Below are 14,522 nucleotides of genomic sequence, written 5' to 3'. Positions count from 1 at the left end.
AGAGAAATGCTGCTTATTCACGGTAGCCAGGTAGACCCTGCCTGAGAAATCAGCCAAGAAAAAGAAAACAAATCTCACACTTTAAGACCAGGAAACACCCTTTACATAAGTGAGGTAAGCAGCTCCATTGATGAATGCCAGCTGGGAAAGCACCTCTCCCCCTTCCAGGCGCTGAGAGTAAAAGCCAACAAAGCTAGAGTTACCCACCTATGGACTCTGTTCCCATCTCTGAAAGATGATTCAAACTGAGGGCAGAGCAGCACGTGTGTCTGTAGCCTTAAACCGACTAAGAATAGTCTGTGTGCACTGCTATATATACACAACTCTCTGTCTTAGCCAAGGGCGTGGCAGCTTCAGATGCCTGTGTGCCCAACACAGCTGAGCTCAGCCTGGCAGACGCTGTCCTGCGTTTACCAAGACAGTCTTCACATGACTCAGTCCCTGGAGTTCAGTTTGAACCCAAGCAAATGTCTCATCTGGATTAGGAATGAGAGATGTTGCTGATGAAAGATGAATTTGCAAAAAAATAAAGCAAAAGATTAAAGAAGCAGAAAGAATATGAAAGAGTTGTTCGAGTGGGCAAAGACCAAGAGAAACCCACTGATTGCATGCAGGTGATAGCATCCTTGACGAGCTGAGGTCCCTCTATGACAGCACTTACCCAATAAACACTTCATCAAAGTTCTCCAGGTCACAGTAATCCTTTGCTTTATAACAACGGGAAAATTGCAGTCTTCCCAGAAAGCCCATAAAAGATATTAAACGGCTACATTAGACCTTTTTGGAACTTGATTTAGAGAGTGAAGTGGTCTCTCATTCGGCCAAGTCTTCCACCTCAGATATATATCTTCATAAGCTCACAGGATGCAGCGCTACCTTTTGACTTCTTCCTTTACTGGCATCTGTATAAATTCTAAGTTTCCACATTGTCTACCTCTTAAATCTGGTTCAGGGTGATAATACCATCTGTAGATTACATAATCTGTTCTCTGCAGCAGTTTCACAACACATCTTTAACGAGATGTGTCTTAGTGTTTGATCAGGGCAATTTGCCTGGGATAAGAACAACTCAAAATAGGTGGAGTTGTTTTAGAAATAGTTCTGCACACAAGTTAGACGAGAAGTTTGATGCAGCTCTAATGCCTGTGTGTTAAGTGTGAATAGTAAATGGAATGTACTTATATAGCGCTTTTCTCTTCCGACCACACAAAGCTGCTTTTACACTACATGTCACATTCACCCATTCACACACTCATTCACACACTGATGGCAATGACCTAAGTGCCAATTTCCAATCAGGATCTATGCATTCATACCCGATGGCTATTCCACCGGGAACAATTTGGGGTTCAGTCTAACCCTTGCCCAAGGACACTTTAACATGTAAGTAGCAGTCAGGGAACAAACCCCCAACCTTTTGATTGAGAGACAACGGACTCTACCACTGAGCTACAGCCGCCCCATTCTTTCCCGTGTTTATATTTCTGGCTCCTAACACCTCTTTAGCTCACATATTAACACACTGTAAATTGTTTGTTTAATCCATGCTCAAACAATGAGTGGTTTTGTAGGAAGTGCTCTTGTGCCCCTGTGCTCACCAACTGAAAATGGCAACTCACAATAGCTGGAGGCCAGGATTAAAAACAAAAGAAGGTGTTAATTATTTAACTTTAGAGGTGCTTGTGAGCATGATTTTTAAGCTTAGAGAAAGCCAGCTGTTTCCAAGTGTTTTACCTGATTCAAATAGTTTACTTAGGTCAATTGCCTCCTGGCTCCACATCTGTGCTAAATGCAGTTATGTGCAATTTTGAGCAGTAAAGAGAAGTTGTGATGTCATATTCAGTAACAAAGACTGCACACTGGCTTTGTTTACATTTTCCAGGGCAAAAATGTAACGTGAGTGATATTATGACTGCTAAAGAAAGCAAGATGAGAATTTTTTTAAAACCACCCTTAAGAATGTACAGGACAAAATCAGCAAAGAGATACAGTAAGTTCCTCACAGTATCTTTAAGGACAGAAGCTTTGACCTGTCGGTTGGGAGTTAACAGGAGTGTGGCTGTATAACAGAAGTGATAGAATGAGTCGTGTAGCTAAGCACATTTGCTGTACTTTAAATAACATGTGATGAGTCATTTCTTCTTTAAAATGGAGATCTATCACAGTGGACAAAAGATATTCTGTTTTTTAATCATCTTAACTTTTGGGCAGAAAGACAAAAAAGCTTCTCTCCCAAAATGTTCAACTATCTTTAATGTTTTATTAGATAAAGGGTTTATGACTGGTCCATTAGCAACCAACAGGAATGATCTATGCAGGGCTAAAGTATCCTCGAGCACATGCACACATAGTAATGATGCCTGTGCAGCAAGAAAAAGCTATAAAAGAGATTTTTCTGTAGTCTGCCTGGCTTTGGCAGCTATTACATTTTTTGTTTTATTCTACAGAGATGACAGGTTAAATGAGTTGTAATGGGATAAATGGGCCGTCTGTGTGTGTGTGTGTGTGTGTGTGTGTGTGTGTGTGTTTATGGTTCTTATGTGTATTTCTTCTGGACCGGCTTCACATTGGAATCATGGCTAGCCTCCTGTCCCTATGTACCCTGCCTCACTCTGCAGCCCTGACTATGATGCATGATGGGAGTTGGGGAGCTATGAGGTAGTGGTAGCTCTAGCTAATTATTAAAATGACTCTTATTATGGGATTATATTTGTCCTTGAGTGGATGTAGGGATAGAAAGAGAACTGTGCAGGATTACATCCAAACATTGTAGATGGCAGACCACTGATGATGTATTTTATTTTTCTACGCATGTATTTTGAAATGTTTTAAAACACATGTATTTGCTTTTTTGCCAAGACTTAGATGAGAAGATTACAACCACTCTTATGGCGGGAAGGTTATCATGAAGCTACAGCTGCCAGTTGAATAGCTAGCCTAGCAAAAGATTGTGGACAGCTAGCCTAGCTCTTTCCAAAGGTTACAAAATATGCCAAGTAGCACCTCTAAAGCTCACTTAATAAGATCTTATATCTCATATGTTTAATGTGTACAGAAATGTGAGTTTAAAATAGCGTTGTAGGTTTCTCCTCATTTTCTTTTTTTTTCTGAGGTGTCTGGAAACTTGGGTGGGTCACAAAAAAATTCCCTCTCACCGTTTTACACTCCCATCAGTCTAACTGAAGTTTCTTAGAATCATTGTCTCATTTTCTGTTTCCAATACCACTAATGGTGTTCCTCAAGGTTCAATCTTGGGCCCGTTTACTGTTCTTCATTAATATGCTGTCCTTGGGGCAGGTCATTAATAATCATAAAGTTCAGTACCACTGTTATGCTGACGACTTCCAGTTGGATATGTCCTGTAACAATCATTACAGTCACCATTAATCATAGTCATAACCGATGTTGAGCCTGCCTTTTCTGATATCAATTCTTGGATTCAAACTAAAGACAAAATTGAAATTTTTGTTTGATGGCCAAGCAAAAAAGGTTGTTCAGATATGTCTTTCAACTTAAGTTACTTGAAAGATATATTTCTAACCCTTTGAGGATTGACAAGGTGTTGTCAATTAGTTGTTTCCCAGTGTGATTTCACACACACACACACACACACACACGCACACACACACACACACACACACACACAGGTATTACTCAGTCTTCTTTCTATCGCCTCCAATTAGTTAAAAATGCTGTTTATAGCGTACAATGAAACAAGATCACCTAACTCCAGTTTTAGCCTTACTATTGGCTTGGTGTTTGCTCTGATACTTTATTGTTGACCTTCAAGGCTTTACATGACCAGGCTCCTAGCTTCTACAAAGATCTACTAACTCCTAATGAGCCTGGGCGCTCTGTTAGACTGATAGTGGCTTTCAGTCGATCCCAGAGCCTGACTAGTGACTAAGGGCTGTCTGGCTTTTGAAACTTTGGAACAGCTTACCTGCTGAGATAAGTTGCCAAATCTATCACTACGTTTAGACTCTCTTCCTAAAACATTCTCTCTAAGCTAACAAGATGATGGCTGCACTATAGCTACAGTATAAGCCTACGGATAAGGATGTGAATTGGCATTTTTCTCTAACTGTCGAACTATTCCTTTAATGTGTTATCAGATCATGAGGCGCCTCAGTGCCTGTGAAATGTCTGTTTGGATACTGCGTAGTTGTTATTTTTGCTGCGGAGGCATAGGGTAGCTGTGTAATCTTGTGTGAGAACCAGCAATAAACTCTCATTACTTGCACGTCTCTTATCTCTTTCTCTTATACGTACCTGCAGAGAAACAGGCACGGAGACACACCAAGCATGGACAAAAAAAGAGTTCACAGGGAGTCAAGTTTTTCTTCATGCTGTTTTCTACCTAGACTGTATCTGTCTGTGTCCCTTGGCTGGAAGTCACCTGGATTAACCTCAACTCATACACTTGTGCTGAAAGAGAGTCCATGATGTCATACAGGACAATACGCTGTTTGTGTTTCTGTCCTGTGTGGGCTTTCACATGTCCAATGTCTGCTGTCCTGAACTTCATCAGCTATTCATGTGTTCTGGCCTCTTTTCACTTTTTCTTTAAAATGTTTTTTTCATAATTACTGCAGTATGTTAACTGAATGCTGCTAGCAACTTACCGAAGTACTTTGACTCCAGCCAACTAAGCAAATATCAAATATAACTTTATATTACTAAATGTCACCAGTTTGGAAACAGTTGCTAGAGTGGAAATGGAGCGTCTGTGTCTCTAGCAAGCCTGAACTGTGAAGCCATACACGGGGACTAATCCCTTCTGAGAGCAAAGGGGCTGTACAACACAAAGGACAGCTTAGCCAATCAACAGCAGATAATCTGCAACAGAGAGACGGATCATGTCAACAGTTCAGCCCAGCGTCAACGAGGTCAGAACTGTCATGTAGCTTCATCTATTTCACCTATTAATGCAGTTTGTGTTTAAATGAATAATTTCAAAATAAGGTGAATAAGTGTAAAAAGGCTATTTTTATCTTTCTCCTTGCACGCTCTTGCATCATCTAGGGAAATGACCCCCAAAAGCGCTCTCTGATATCACTCCATCTCATGAAAGTGTTTTGCTTGTTTTGGTTACAGTTGAACTTGCCCAACTCTAACCTATTACTGCCCATTAAAAGCCTTCCAGGAAATGAGTTGTCATGTTCAAATAAATATCGCCTTAAATAAACCTTTTGAACTGTTCTTGGACGTGGCAGCTATTGACCCTGCCATGGAAAGGTGGCTTCTGCCCTCTCCAAGCCACGCTCATCTAAGTGGCACCCTCAAATTATGCATCTCAAGTGAAGGTCGCCTGTCCCAATGAGACATGACAGGACTAATCCGGATACAGTTCTCCACCCTTTAGGATCAAAATTTCCCAGAAGTCAAAATTAACAGCCTGTAGCACATCTAAATTATGTGTCTGTCTTCCAACATCTGTGTAGCTAGGAGTCTTAAGCTTGTTGTATGTTGAAACACAGCCATGTCGTGTCAGGCAGGGCCAGCGTCTCAGAGATCTGATGAAATATAGGCCCCAAAGATTACCCCAAAACAAAGTCTGTAAGCAATCGATCACTGCTAGGTGGCATTTACTTCCCCCTTATTCATCACAGTCTCACTCTCTCTTTCATTCTCTGTCTCTCTGTCACACACATGGCTTCCCATCAGCCTCTGTTCTTCATTTTCTCACTTCCCTGCTGTATCCCTCTCTTTCTTCAAAATACCAAGGTGCAAAGGTGGAGGTTCACTGGTGCTGCTCTTTCATCTCCTTCACGCTGTTATTACGCCTTTAAAGGGCTGGAGCAGGGAGTTGATGTAAAAGTAAAGGCCCAGCTTGGTTCCCTATAGCCCCTCATATATTTACATTCTTCATTCCGCCTTCAGGAACTTATTGAATCTCCATCTGTTCTTTCTTCTCTTGTATTTTTATTTGGTGGGGTAAATGTTGGTCTGTCGATGCAGAGCTTTGGTCCAGACTAAAATATCTCAACAAATCTCACATTCATGCTCCCTAAAGAACAAAACCTGCTTCCTTTATTGTTCCTCTGATATATCCTGGCTTCACCATAAGGTTTAAGTTTTCTCTTGTCTGGCTAAATATCTCATAATCTACAGTACAGTATAGTTCCCAGGCAGTGTATTCTAATAGCGTTCATGGATTGTTATCTGAAATTTAGTATTAACATTCTTTTCTTCCTTAAAGTTGTAATCTCGAAGATCTCAGTTTTGTTCTCTGTGGCAGCACCTATGGCGATAAACGATAATTGCGGAGGCACACTTCCTAGATATCCAGACAGTGTTGCATGTTGGACGTCAACAGCTCTGGTTGTAACTCTTGATTAGACTCGTTAGATTGTTTAAATTCAATGCTCAGTTGAAGATCTGAGCATTGAATTTGTTTCTTGAAGTTGTATCTGTAGTCATTGATCTTTTCTTTGTTTGTTCAGCCATAGTAGATTACTGTTTACTCGCAACACTTGCAGAGACCAGAAAAGCAGCTCTGTAGCTCCGCCTACCCTCTCTGGCATACTGCAAATGCAAAGGCTTTCATCAGTGGGCCATGGGCCCCCCTTGAAATCTGACTGGCCACCCCAAGTGTCACCCCAAAATCCTAAACTAGGTTTGGCTATTTGCCTTGTCAGAGGCGGGACTTAAAATCTTGGGCTGTGTTGCAACAGGCTGATAGTAGCTTTCTTTCCATTTCAATGCGGCACATTTCCTTTAGTACTTTAAATTGTTACCTTGACCACACATCTTCTGTTTGAGTCCTTAAAGAATTAAGTTTAGAAGGAAGGGTTAATTAAATGCTTTTCATTTGCGTGTGTGTGGACACATACTTCATGCCACCCCTGCATAAGTCAGTGCCCCAGTTGGCCACTCCAGTCAGAAAAGTCTGGATCCGCCCCTGCCTCATTCGATGATAGATGTTGACTTAACATTTATTTAAATGAAAAACTTCAAGATTTTTAACTTTAAGATGAACAACTTTTAATTTTTCAAATACTTTATTTTGCCTCATTTTTAAATCAGCTGCAGCTTTACTTTGTGTTCAGTGCATGCTAACATGCTGAAATGAAATGGTAAACATAATTAAATGATATCTGCCTAACACAACTTTGATAATGTTACCATGCTGAAGTTAGCATTAACTCTAAAACACTGTTGACAAAATGAGCACAGCTTTGTGGAGCTTCTAATGTGGCTTTAGACTCTTACAGCCTTGTTATTTCTACTGTAACTTGCCTATGTAGTTACTCTCTAGACATAACGTCCCACCATAATACAATCCTTTGCGCATTACTTAGAGACTCTGAAGCACATTGTGGCAGAAGCAATGGACATTTGAATGCACTTTCTAACAAATCTAACTTTGGATTAAAGGCAGAAAATGATTTTAAGTACAAGCAGAGAACGATGCTACCTTTTATAATGATAAGGGATTGTTCTTTATGGCATGAGATACCATAATTCACTCATGCAGTGAAATGATGACCTCTCCTCTGAAACCATGTGGAACTGATTGATATACAACAAAATGACAACTTCTGCTACAGGGTTAACGTTTGCTGTAGTTCAAGCTGTAAATGCAGACTGTGTATAGATCACACATGTGGTTCGGATTACAGCAGAGGTCAAAGGTCTTCACAGACACAGTATGTGTGAGGATTTGCTCACACGCTGTATATATCTTTCCTCTCTTTAATTTTCACATTCAGCAAATGTCAGTCTGTGCTTTCCCCGAGTTCCTGGTACAGATGGGTTTATATTTGATTTAAGTGTACAGGAGAGACGCACAAAAACATACATACACTGTATAGGCACCAGATTTTCGACAAGGTAAAATAATGTATGGGATAAAAAGAAATTGCTGGTTCCTCTGCATCAATTTTTGTCCACAACAGTGTTAGATGAATGCAATGTTAGATTGATGAGAACTATTTTCTCCTGTGTGTTTGCAGGCGCTGCTGAAGGACCCTCTCTACATCGGGCTGAGACATAAGAGAGTGCGAGGCCAGGCCTACGATGACCTGCTGGATGAATTTATGAAGGCTGTGTCAGACAGGTATGAGCATATTGGCCTTCAGTTCATCATTTGCCCACTCATTTTATGAGGTCTGCTTTTGTCATCTCAATACAGAGAGCAAAAGAAATATGTTAAGCAGTTCAGCATAGTCAGAGCATGCAGGGTGATGTAGCTAACTCGTGTGGTATTCAGGAGTCTGGGATTTCACAGATGTCACAGATGATGAAGTTTACTTCTTTGAAGTTTTGGTTTCTTAGTGATGTCAATCAAAAGCCTGCTTACTGACTGTATGGCAGTGAGCTTATTGAAAAGTGATCAGAGAAGCCTGGTGGACGTGATTAGAATTGATTTGTGTGGCATGATCGTCTCCAGATGGCTAAGGGCACAGCTAACAAGCTACTCTGAAAATGATTGATCTGATGGCAGCTGAACTGAGTGCCTGATGTTCTCCACTTTTGGTAGCAATATTTGTATTTTGTAAGCGTCCAAAATGATCTGACAGCTTATGAGTCCACAAAAAGAGAAGAGCTTTTTGGTGTGAACAGGAAATGTAGAAAGGAAATACTTGATCAGGTAGTGCGAGACGATGTTTTATGTCCGTATTGACCCCATTGGTCCCAGTTCAGGAGCCAAAATCTAGCTATTTCTCCACCAAGTACACAAAATGCATGAATCAGACTTGTGATGTCATGTTGACATGCTAAACCCTGTTTTATTCAGCAGAGGAAAACAGGAAGGAGTTAGCTTTTGGCTTCTAGGACTTGGAGGCACAGTGATGCATTTAGGTGTTTAGTATTCATATTGTCACTCATTTGCTTTTTATACACAGGTCTTACCTTTCCCTCCTCTCTAAGCTTAATTGAGTTGAGTCACGTCTCTTCCCTTTCGGGCTTGTTCCTAATTAGTTTATTGCAGTTCTGTCCTCAATGAGACTTTAGCTTTTACTTGCATGCATGCCGACACGTCTGTGAATCTCTTTGTCCCTGTGTGCCATGGAGCCATCAGAGCTCCACACACATGGGCCTGGTTAGGGTTCATTCTAACCCAGAGAGACCAGAGTCCAGAGGGAGCCTGGGTCTGGGCCCCCTCCAGCTGGCAACAGGAAGCCATGACTCTAATAACCGGGTGGCTTCTCAACTACAGGGAACAGCGGAGCTTTTTCCCCAGCGGAGCCAGATCGGCGGAAAATGAGTAATTATGGGCTCAGAGATTGGATGAATGATTACAGCTCTGCAGTCTTTCAAGTAATATCCATGCTCAGTTTTCTAAGTAACTTACATGAGCTGAAATGTTTGACTCGTCATCAATAAGCAGCTGTTTTTTTTTATCCATTTAAAAATACTTATAGGTGCATCAATAATCATTCTCCAACTGTTTGACATCAAGCCAACCTTCCCCAGCAACCCCTCCTATTGAATAATCAGCAGGTGCTGTCTGCTGCTTTTGTCTTCAGGCAGACAAATGAATCCCTTTATCTGGTTGCTCTTTCATCCACTCACAACACCCTAAAAAGGATTGAACAAGCTCAGCAAAGGCTTTAAAACTTTGATTCCCTTAATAAAAGTGTGTTCTAGGGTAGCCATAACTACCGTTCGCTCTGAAACACCTTTCAACGTGATGTGACGATACCTAGACGGTGGTATTATGACAGGAAAGGCATGGGAGTAGCTCTGGTTATGTTGTATAAAGAGTCATCATTGGGAGGTGGTTTGGGTGGAAGGATGAGACTTACAAACACAGGACTTAAACAAATGACTACATAGGGCTTGTGTCACCCGCAAAACCAAGTGTCAAGGTTGACTTAATGGAATAAGCTACGTCACCTATGTTTTTGTGAAGGTCATGGTAATTTAAGGATGAATCCCCAAGGCAACTGGTTGAATTTCTTGAAGATGTTTGATGTCCTCCGATCCGAATGGCTTCTTAAATGTAGTTGTTAAGTCTATTTTTTATAAGACTATTTCACAACATTATGATATGTTTATTTTTGTTACCATCATGACAAAGATATGTCTACATTCCACATCACTCCAGATGTATTTACGATCTAATAATAGATGATTATGCACCTTCTGGTAAGTGCAGTTGGCTCTGTCTAAGGCCTTCTAACAGCAGTGATAACTTATTTAGAGGTCTGATGACATTGAAAGTGGTTGCTAGTTCCATGTAAATCTGAGTAGCATGCAAAGACTAAAGGAATGCCAGCACCTATTTTTAACATTTGGTACAGAGGGAATAAGAACAGAGAGACAGACCATGTGGTGGATAGAAGGAGCAACAGAGGAGAGGAGAAAGAGTGCAGAATGCCGGCTTGAGGATTTGAGAAATAACGTGTGCTGAGAGATGCTGGGTCTCAGGAGAGCGAGCGGGGGGCTTGGGATTTATTAAAACTTCAACCACGAAGCCATGACGCCCCGTAGGGACGGCAGTAACAGACAGCCAGTGTGTGTGTACACAAACTCACATATGTGCACACTGGTTTGACAGCTGTGTTTGCACAGAGCGCCCTTGTCTGTGACCTTCTGTGCAGAGGTCCACCCTGGCTCTGTGTGCACGCAGACCAAAATGATCACTTCATACCTTCTCTGCTTTGAGGTCCCCCCCCTCAGTGTTGGAAGTATATATGACATCCACCTACTTCCTTTTAGCTGAAGATTCAGATTTCATCAAGTCTCCGAGGAATCCAGATCGTGTTTCCTGCAGGAGCTGGGTCACTCATTAAATTCCTCGTCCTACACACTGGCCCAGACATAACACCACACGTCTGATGGCTTCTCCACATGGGGAAGCGTCTGTCGTATCAAGTCTCATGCTCTTTTTCATACAATCAAATTTTAATAACAGTGTCACAAGCATTTTTTTAATATATTGGTCTGGTTTGGCATTAAGCACCAAGAAACCCCGGCCCTACTGCTCAACAAAGCAATCAGTCAATGTATTTTTGTTTCATTCCACTCATAGTCAAGTTATAAATCACAACAAATAATAGTTTTTAAGCACAAAGGAGCTTTGTGTTGTTCTGGTGGTATAGCTTAAACAGCCCATTGGAGGAAAGGTTAGCGTCTCGTCTGCAGGTGTCTCGTCTGCCTGTCTGGTTTATGTTTCCAGACATCAATGTGAAAATCAATCAAAACACTTGCACGCTCTATTATAGATCCTGTTAAAGGCCCTAAATTATCTTACTAAGCTTCTTACTTTGAATGATATTTTCTGCCAAAGTGAGAACAGTTTTAGTTATTCCACATGTGAGGTTGCCGCCTGTGCTCTCTTCACTGTTGTGGGCAGAGCTCAGTGGTTATGTCATTTACTTCTGGACACCGATCAGGATTTGGGAATGATGAAATCAGAATGTGATGACAGCTGTGGGGTTGTTATGTTGCCAGTCAGTTAAATCTGGTCCAACTAGAACCAACACAAATCTGATGAGTTTGCAGATTTTGAATGTTTTTTCCTGGATATTTAGCCTGAATACTTATAAGGGCCCACATACTGTATATCTCCTTTAAAGGTGACATATCTAACTCTCAAAAATTGCCTATTAATATCTTCAGCAGAATAAGAGAAATATTACATCTTGGTTTTTAGATCTGCCCTGCCCTTCACCAACTCTCGTTCTTTAGTGGCTTACTGCAGGGTTTGTGTTCACCAGCAAATCAGCTGTTTGGTTCTGACTAGGTACAGTGTTTTATTTTTTACTTTTTTGCTAAAAATGACGAAAACCAAAACAGTGAACTGAAAGATGCTAATACGAGGGGACATGAGGGGTTTCCTGATAATTCCCTTTGAGTTTGTCAAAACCTGTTTCACATACATTTGATCTATTGTTACTATTGATTCTGACCAATTTTAAAGTAGTAGTATAAATACAAAAATGTCATACATGAAGAGTCCATCACATTTCAGCAGTTCAGAGTGGAAATTTGGGAAAGAAAGAAAGGTGTATATACGTGCACCAAATGGCCAAAGTCTGAGTCAAACCTGAGGCTGATCAGTGAGGACTTTGTCTCTGTATACAGGGCGCCTGCTCTACCAAATGAGCTAAACCACTGCTCACCAAAGCTTTTTATCTTTCCTACCCAAAGGCCACATTGACCACAAGGTTGTCTTTGGGCATCATTCAGGGAGAGTCATCAAGAGAGCAACACTTCTGCACACACTGGGAAACTACAATCAAGAATTTTCACTGTCACTGTTTTACATCCTGAAGCAGGTGTTGGCAGGTTTTTTCCTTCCCGTTCTCTCATTATGGAGACACCAGCCCGCTCTCTGGTGTCAGAACTCACGGAACAGACACTGCTGTTGACAAAGCACTGGACAAAGACACGGAAAGTGATCTCACTGCCAAATCTCCACAGCAGGGATAGACTGTCTCTTCATAACAGCCATGAGAGGTGGAACTTAGTCCATGTTTTGTCAGAGGAGAAACCAAACTACCTTTTGATACTATACTTCTTCTGTAACACAACTGTTTAAAGGATGCACATCGATGATCTATATATTTGTGGCTATGTAAAATTTAAAACATGTAATATGACAACCATAAAGCTGTCTATAAACCTTTTACATTCTACGTCCAACAAATACAGTTGCTCTGTAATGGTAATACTTTGATAAACTCAACACTCTCTACTCCCTCTAAGGCCAACATGAATGTTAGCTTATAAGACAGTTGTATTAGAGAAATATCCACCATGACCTCCATGGACTGTATTTAGCCAAGTCTCGCAATGTAATTCATCGAGCCTATCGAGAAGTAAGAGGGCTAACCAATTTATAATCTGTTCATATCCCTCCGTTCATATCCAAACATGACTTGTATGTTAGCTTTGTGCTCTTCAGTCAGCTTCTCCGCTTTGTATCTCTTTGCTGATCCTGCCTTGTACCACCAGACTTTTATTCAGCGACTACTTAATGTGAAATAATGCTGTCTGAATGCTGTACATTTTTTGTTTGTTTGTTGGCAGTGGTCACAAGAAATAAGTATATTTATAAGGAATTGCTGGACTAGTTTGGTCAGCCCTGCGATTGACTGGCAATCAGTCCAGGGTGTAGCCCACCTCTCGCCCAATGATAGCGAGACCCACACCACCCCCATCTCCGCCACCCACAACCCTCTGGTTGTTCAGCCATTGTATATTACTGTTTACTCGCAACACTTGCAGGGACCGGAAAAACCTCCGCTTAGCTCCGCCTACCCTCTCTGGCAGACCAACCACTGCTGGCTGATGGAAAATGCATCACTAACACTATCAAATTCTTTCTGTGAAAGTCGCACCAGACAGCCAGTCTGTTATACTGCAAATGCAAAGGCTTCCATCAGTCAATCCTAACCAAAGTTAACTCAAGACACTGTACAAAAGGAGCAGGTCTATTTAGAGAGACATGATTCCTTTAATGATTCCTTATCCATCCATCCATCCATCCATCCATCCACTCTACCATTCTTTTAATGTACGAACAGTATTCACAAATACATCAAATGATTTACTGATATCCATTATACTAAGTAATTACACTGTAATTTGCAGCTGTAGTTTACAGTGTCACCTTTTTAACTTGAATGAATAATTTATTTACCCTCTGCCAATCCGAAAACAACCAGAGACAGCTCATCCATAATTTCAGTTCCCAGTTCAAACATCTGCTCATTGTAATTATGGTTCTTTTTGTGCAGAGAAAGCTCTCTCCTTATCCTTCCATTTGTCTTCCTCCTGCTCTACTACTGCTCAGAGATGAATAGATTTCTCTCAGCACATTCAGGAGTATGGGTCTGTGTTTTTCATCTTTAGGGTGTGCCCCGTCTTTCTTAGGTTTCTGCCTTTGATACTTAAACTTGGATCCAAACGAAAATCCTGCTTTCTTTGTCAAGGTTCTTTTTTTTTTTTTTTAATTCAACTGGCAAAGAGATGCATTGTCAGATTTTGGCGTTCCATTCAGAGGGTTGTCAAGGAAAGACAACAGACTTTCAGGCAGAATAGAGACCATGAGCACAAATGGCTTCGGAGAGCAGCTTTGTTCCGTGCAAAGAACACACACACACACACACATACACACACACACACATTGTCAAAACACTCCCCCTATCTTTACTGGTTCAGGCCAAAGAGCTTTCCACATTGGGAAGATTTTCTTTTCTTTCTGCAGTACCACAACCACAGGTCGTCACTCTGCAGTTTATGGTCGGTGGATGCCCATAAATATGCATGTGTTCACAGCTCAGTCAAGGATCTGTGTCAAGTCTCTGATCTATCCTGGTTCTGAGTGAAACAATAAATTCAATATCTGAAATTGTTTTGTTCCTCTGTCATTAAAAGCCTTAAAACCTGATCCTCTGTGTTTACTGACAGTATTTGCAGGATATGAGTATGACTCACAGCTCCTGCGGAGGACAAGCCTCCCAAATCTACCTCTGGCCTCGTGCATGAGCAGCTTGGTTCTGAGTGAACTGGTTTGACCTCTCCAGTAGCGAGTTGCACCAAACCATACCAGAGCGCGCTGC

At 41.3% G+C, this 14,522-nt stretch overlaps 1 protein-coding gene across 1 annotated transcript in view; it reads left to right on the top strand.

Moving 5' to 3' along the window:
- The window catches only part of me1 (malic enzyme 1, NADP(+)-dependent, cytosolic), an 84,140-nt gene that overhangs the window by 61,792 nt on the left and 7,826 nt on the right, over positions 1-14,522 (top strand). Inside the window, exon 6 of the mRNA XM_069656090.1 lies at positions 7,959-8,062. Coding sequence (XP_069512191.1) covers positions 7,959-8,062 — 104 coding nt within the window. The remainder of the gene's footprint in view (positions 1-7,958; positions 8,063-14,522) is intronic.

This window comes from Semicossyphus pulcher, unplaced genomic scaffold (genome assembly GCF_022749685.1).
Source record: "Semicossyphus pulcher isolate SPU_LCO1_2020_fin unplaced genomic scaffold, fSemPul1.0.p SCAF_9, whole genome shotgun sequence".
NCBI classification, from domain to species: domain Eukaryota; kingdom Metazoa; phylum Chordata; class Actinopteri; order Labriformes; family Labridae; genus Semicossyphus; species Semicossyphus pulcher.
This window is presented reverse-complemented; position numbering and strand designations above follow the sequence as displayed.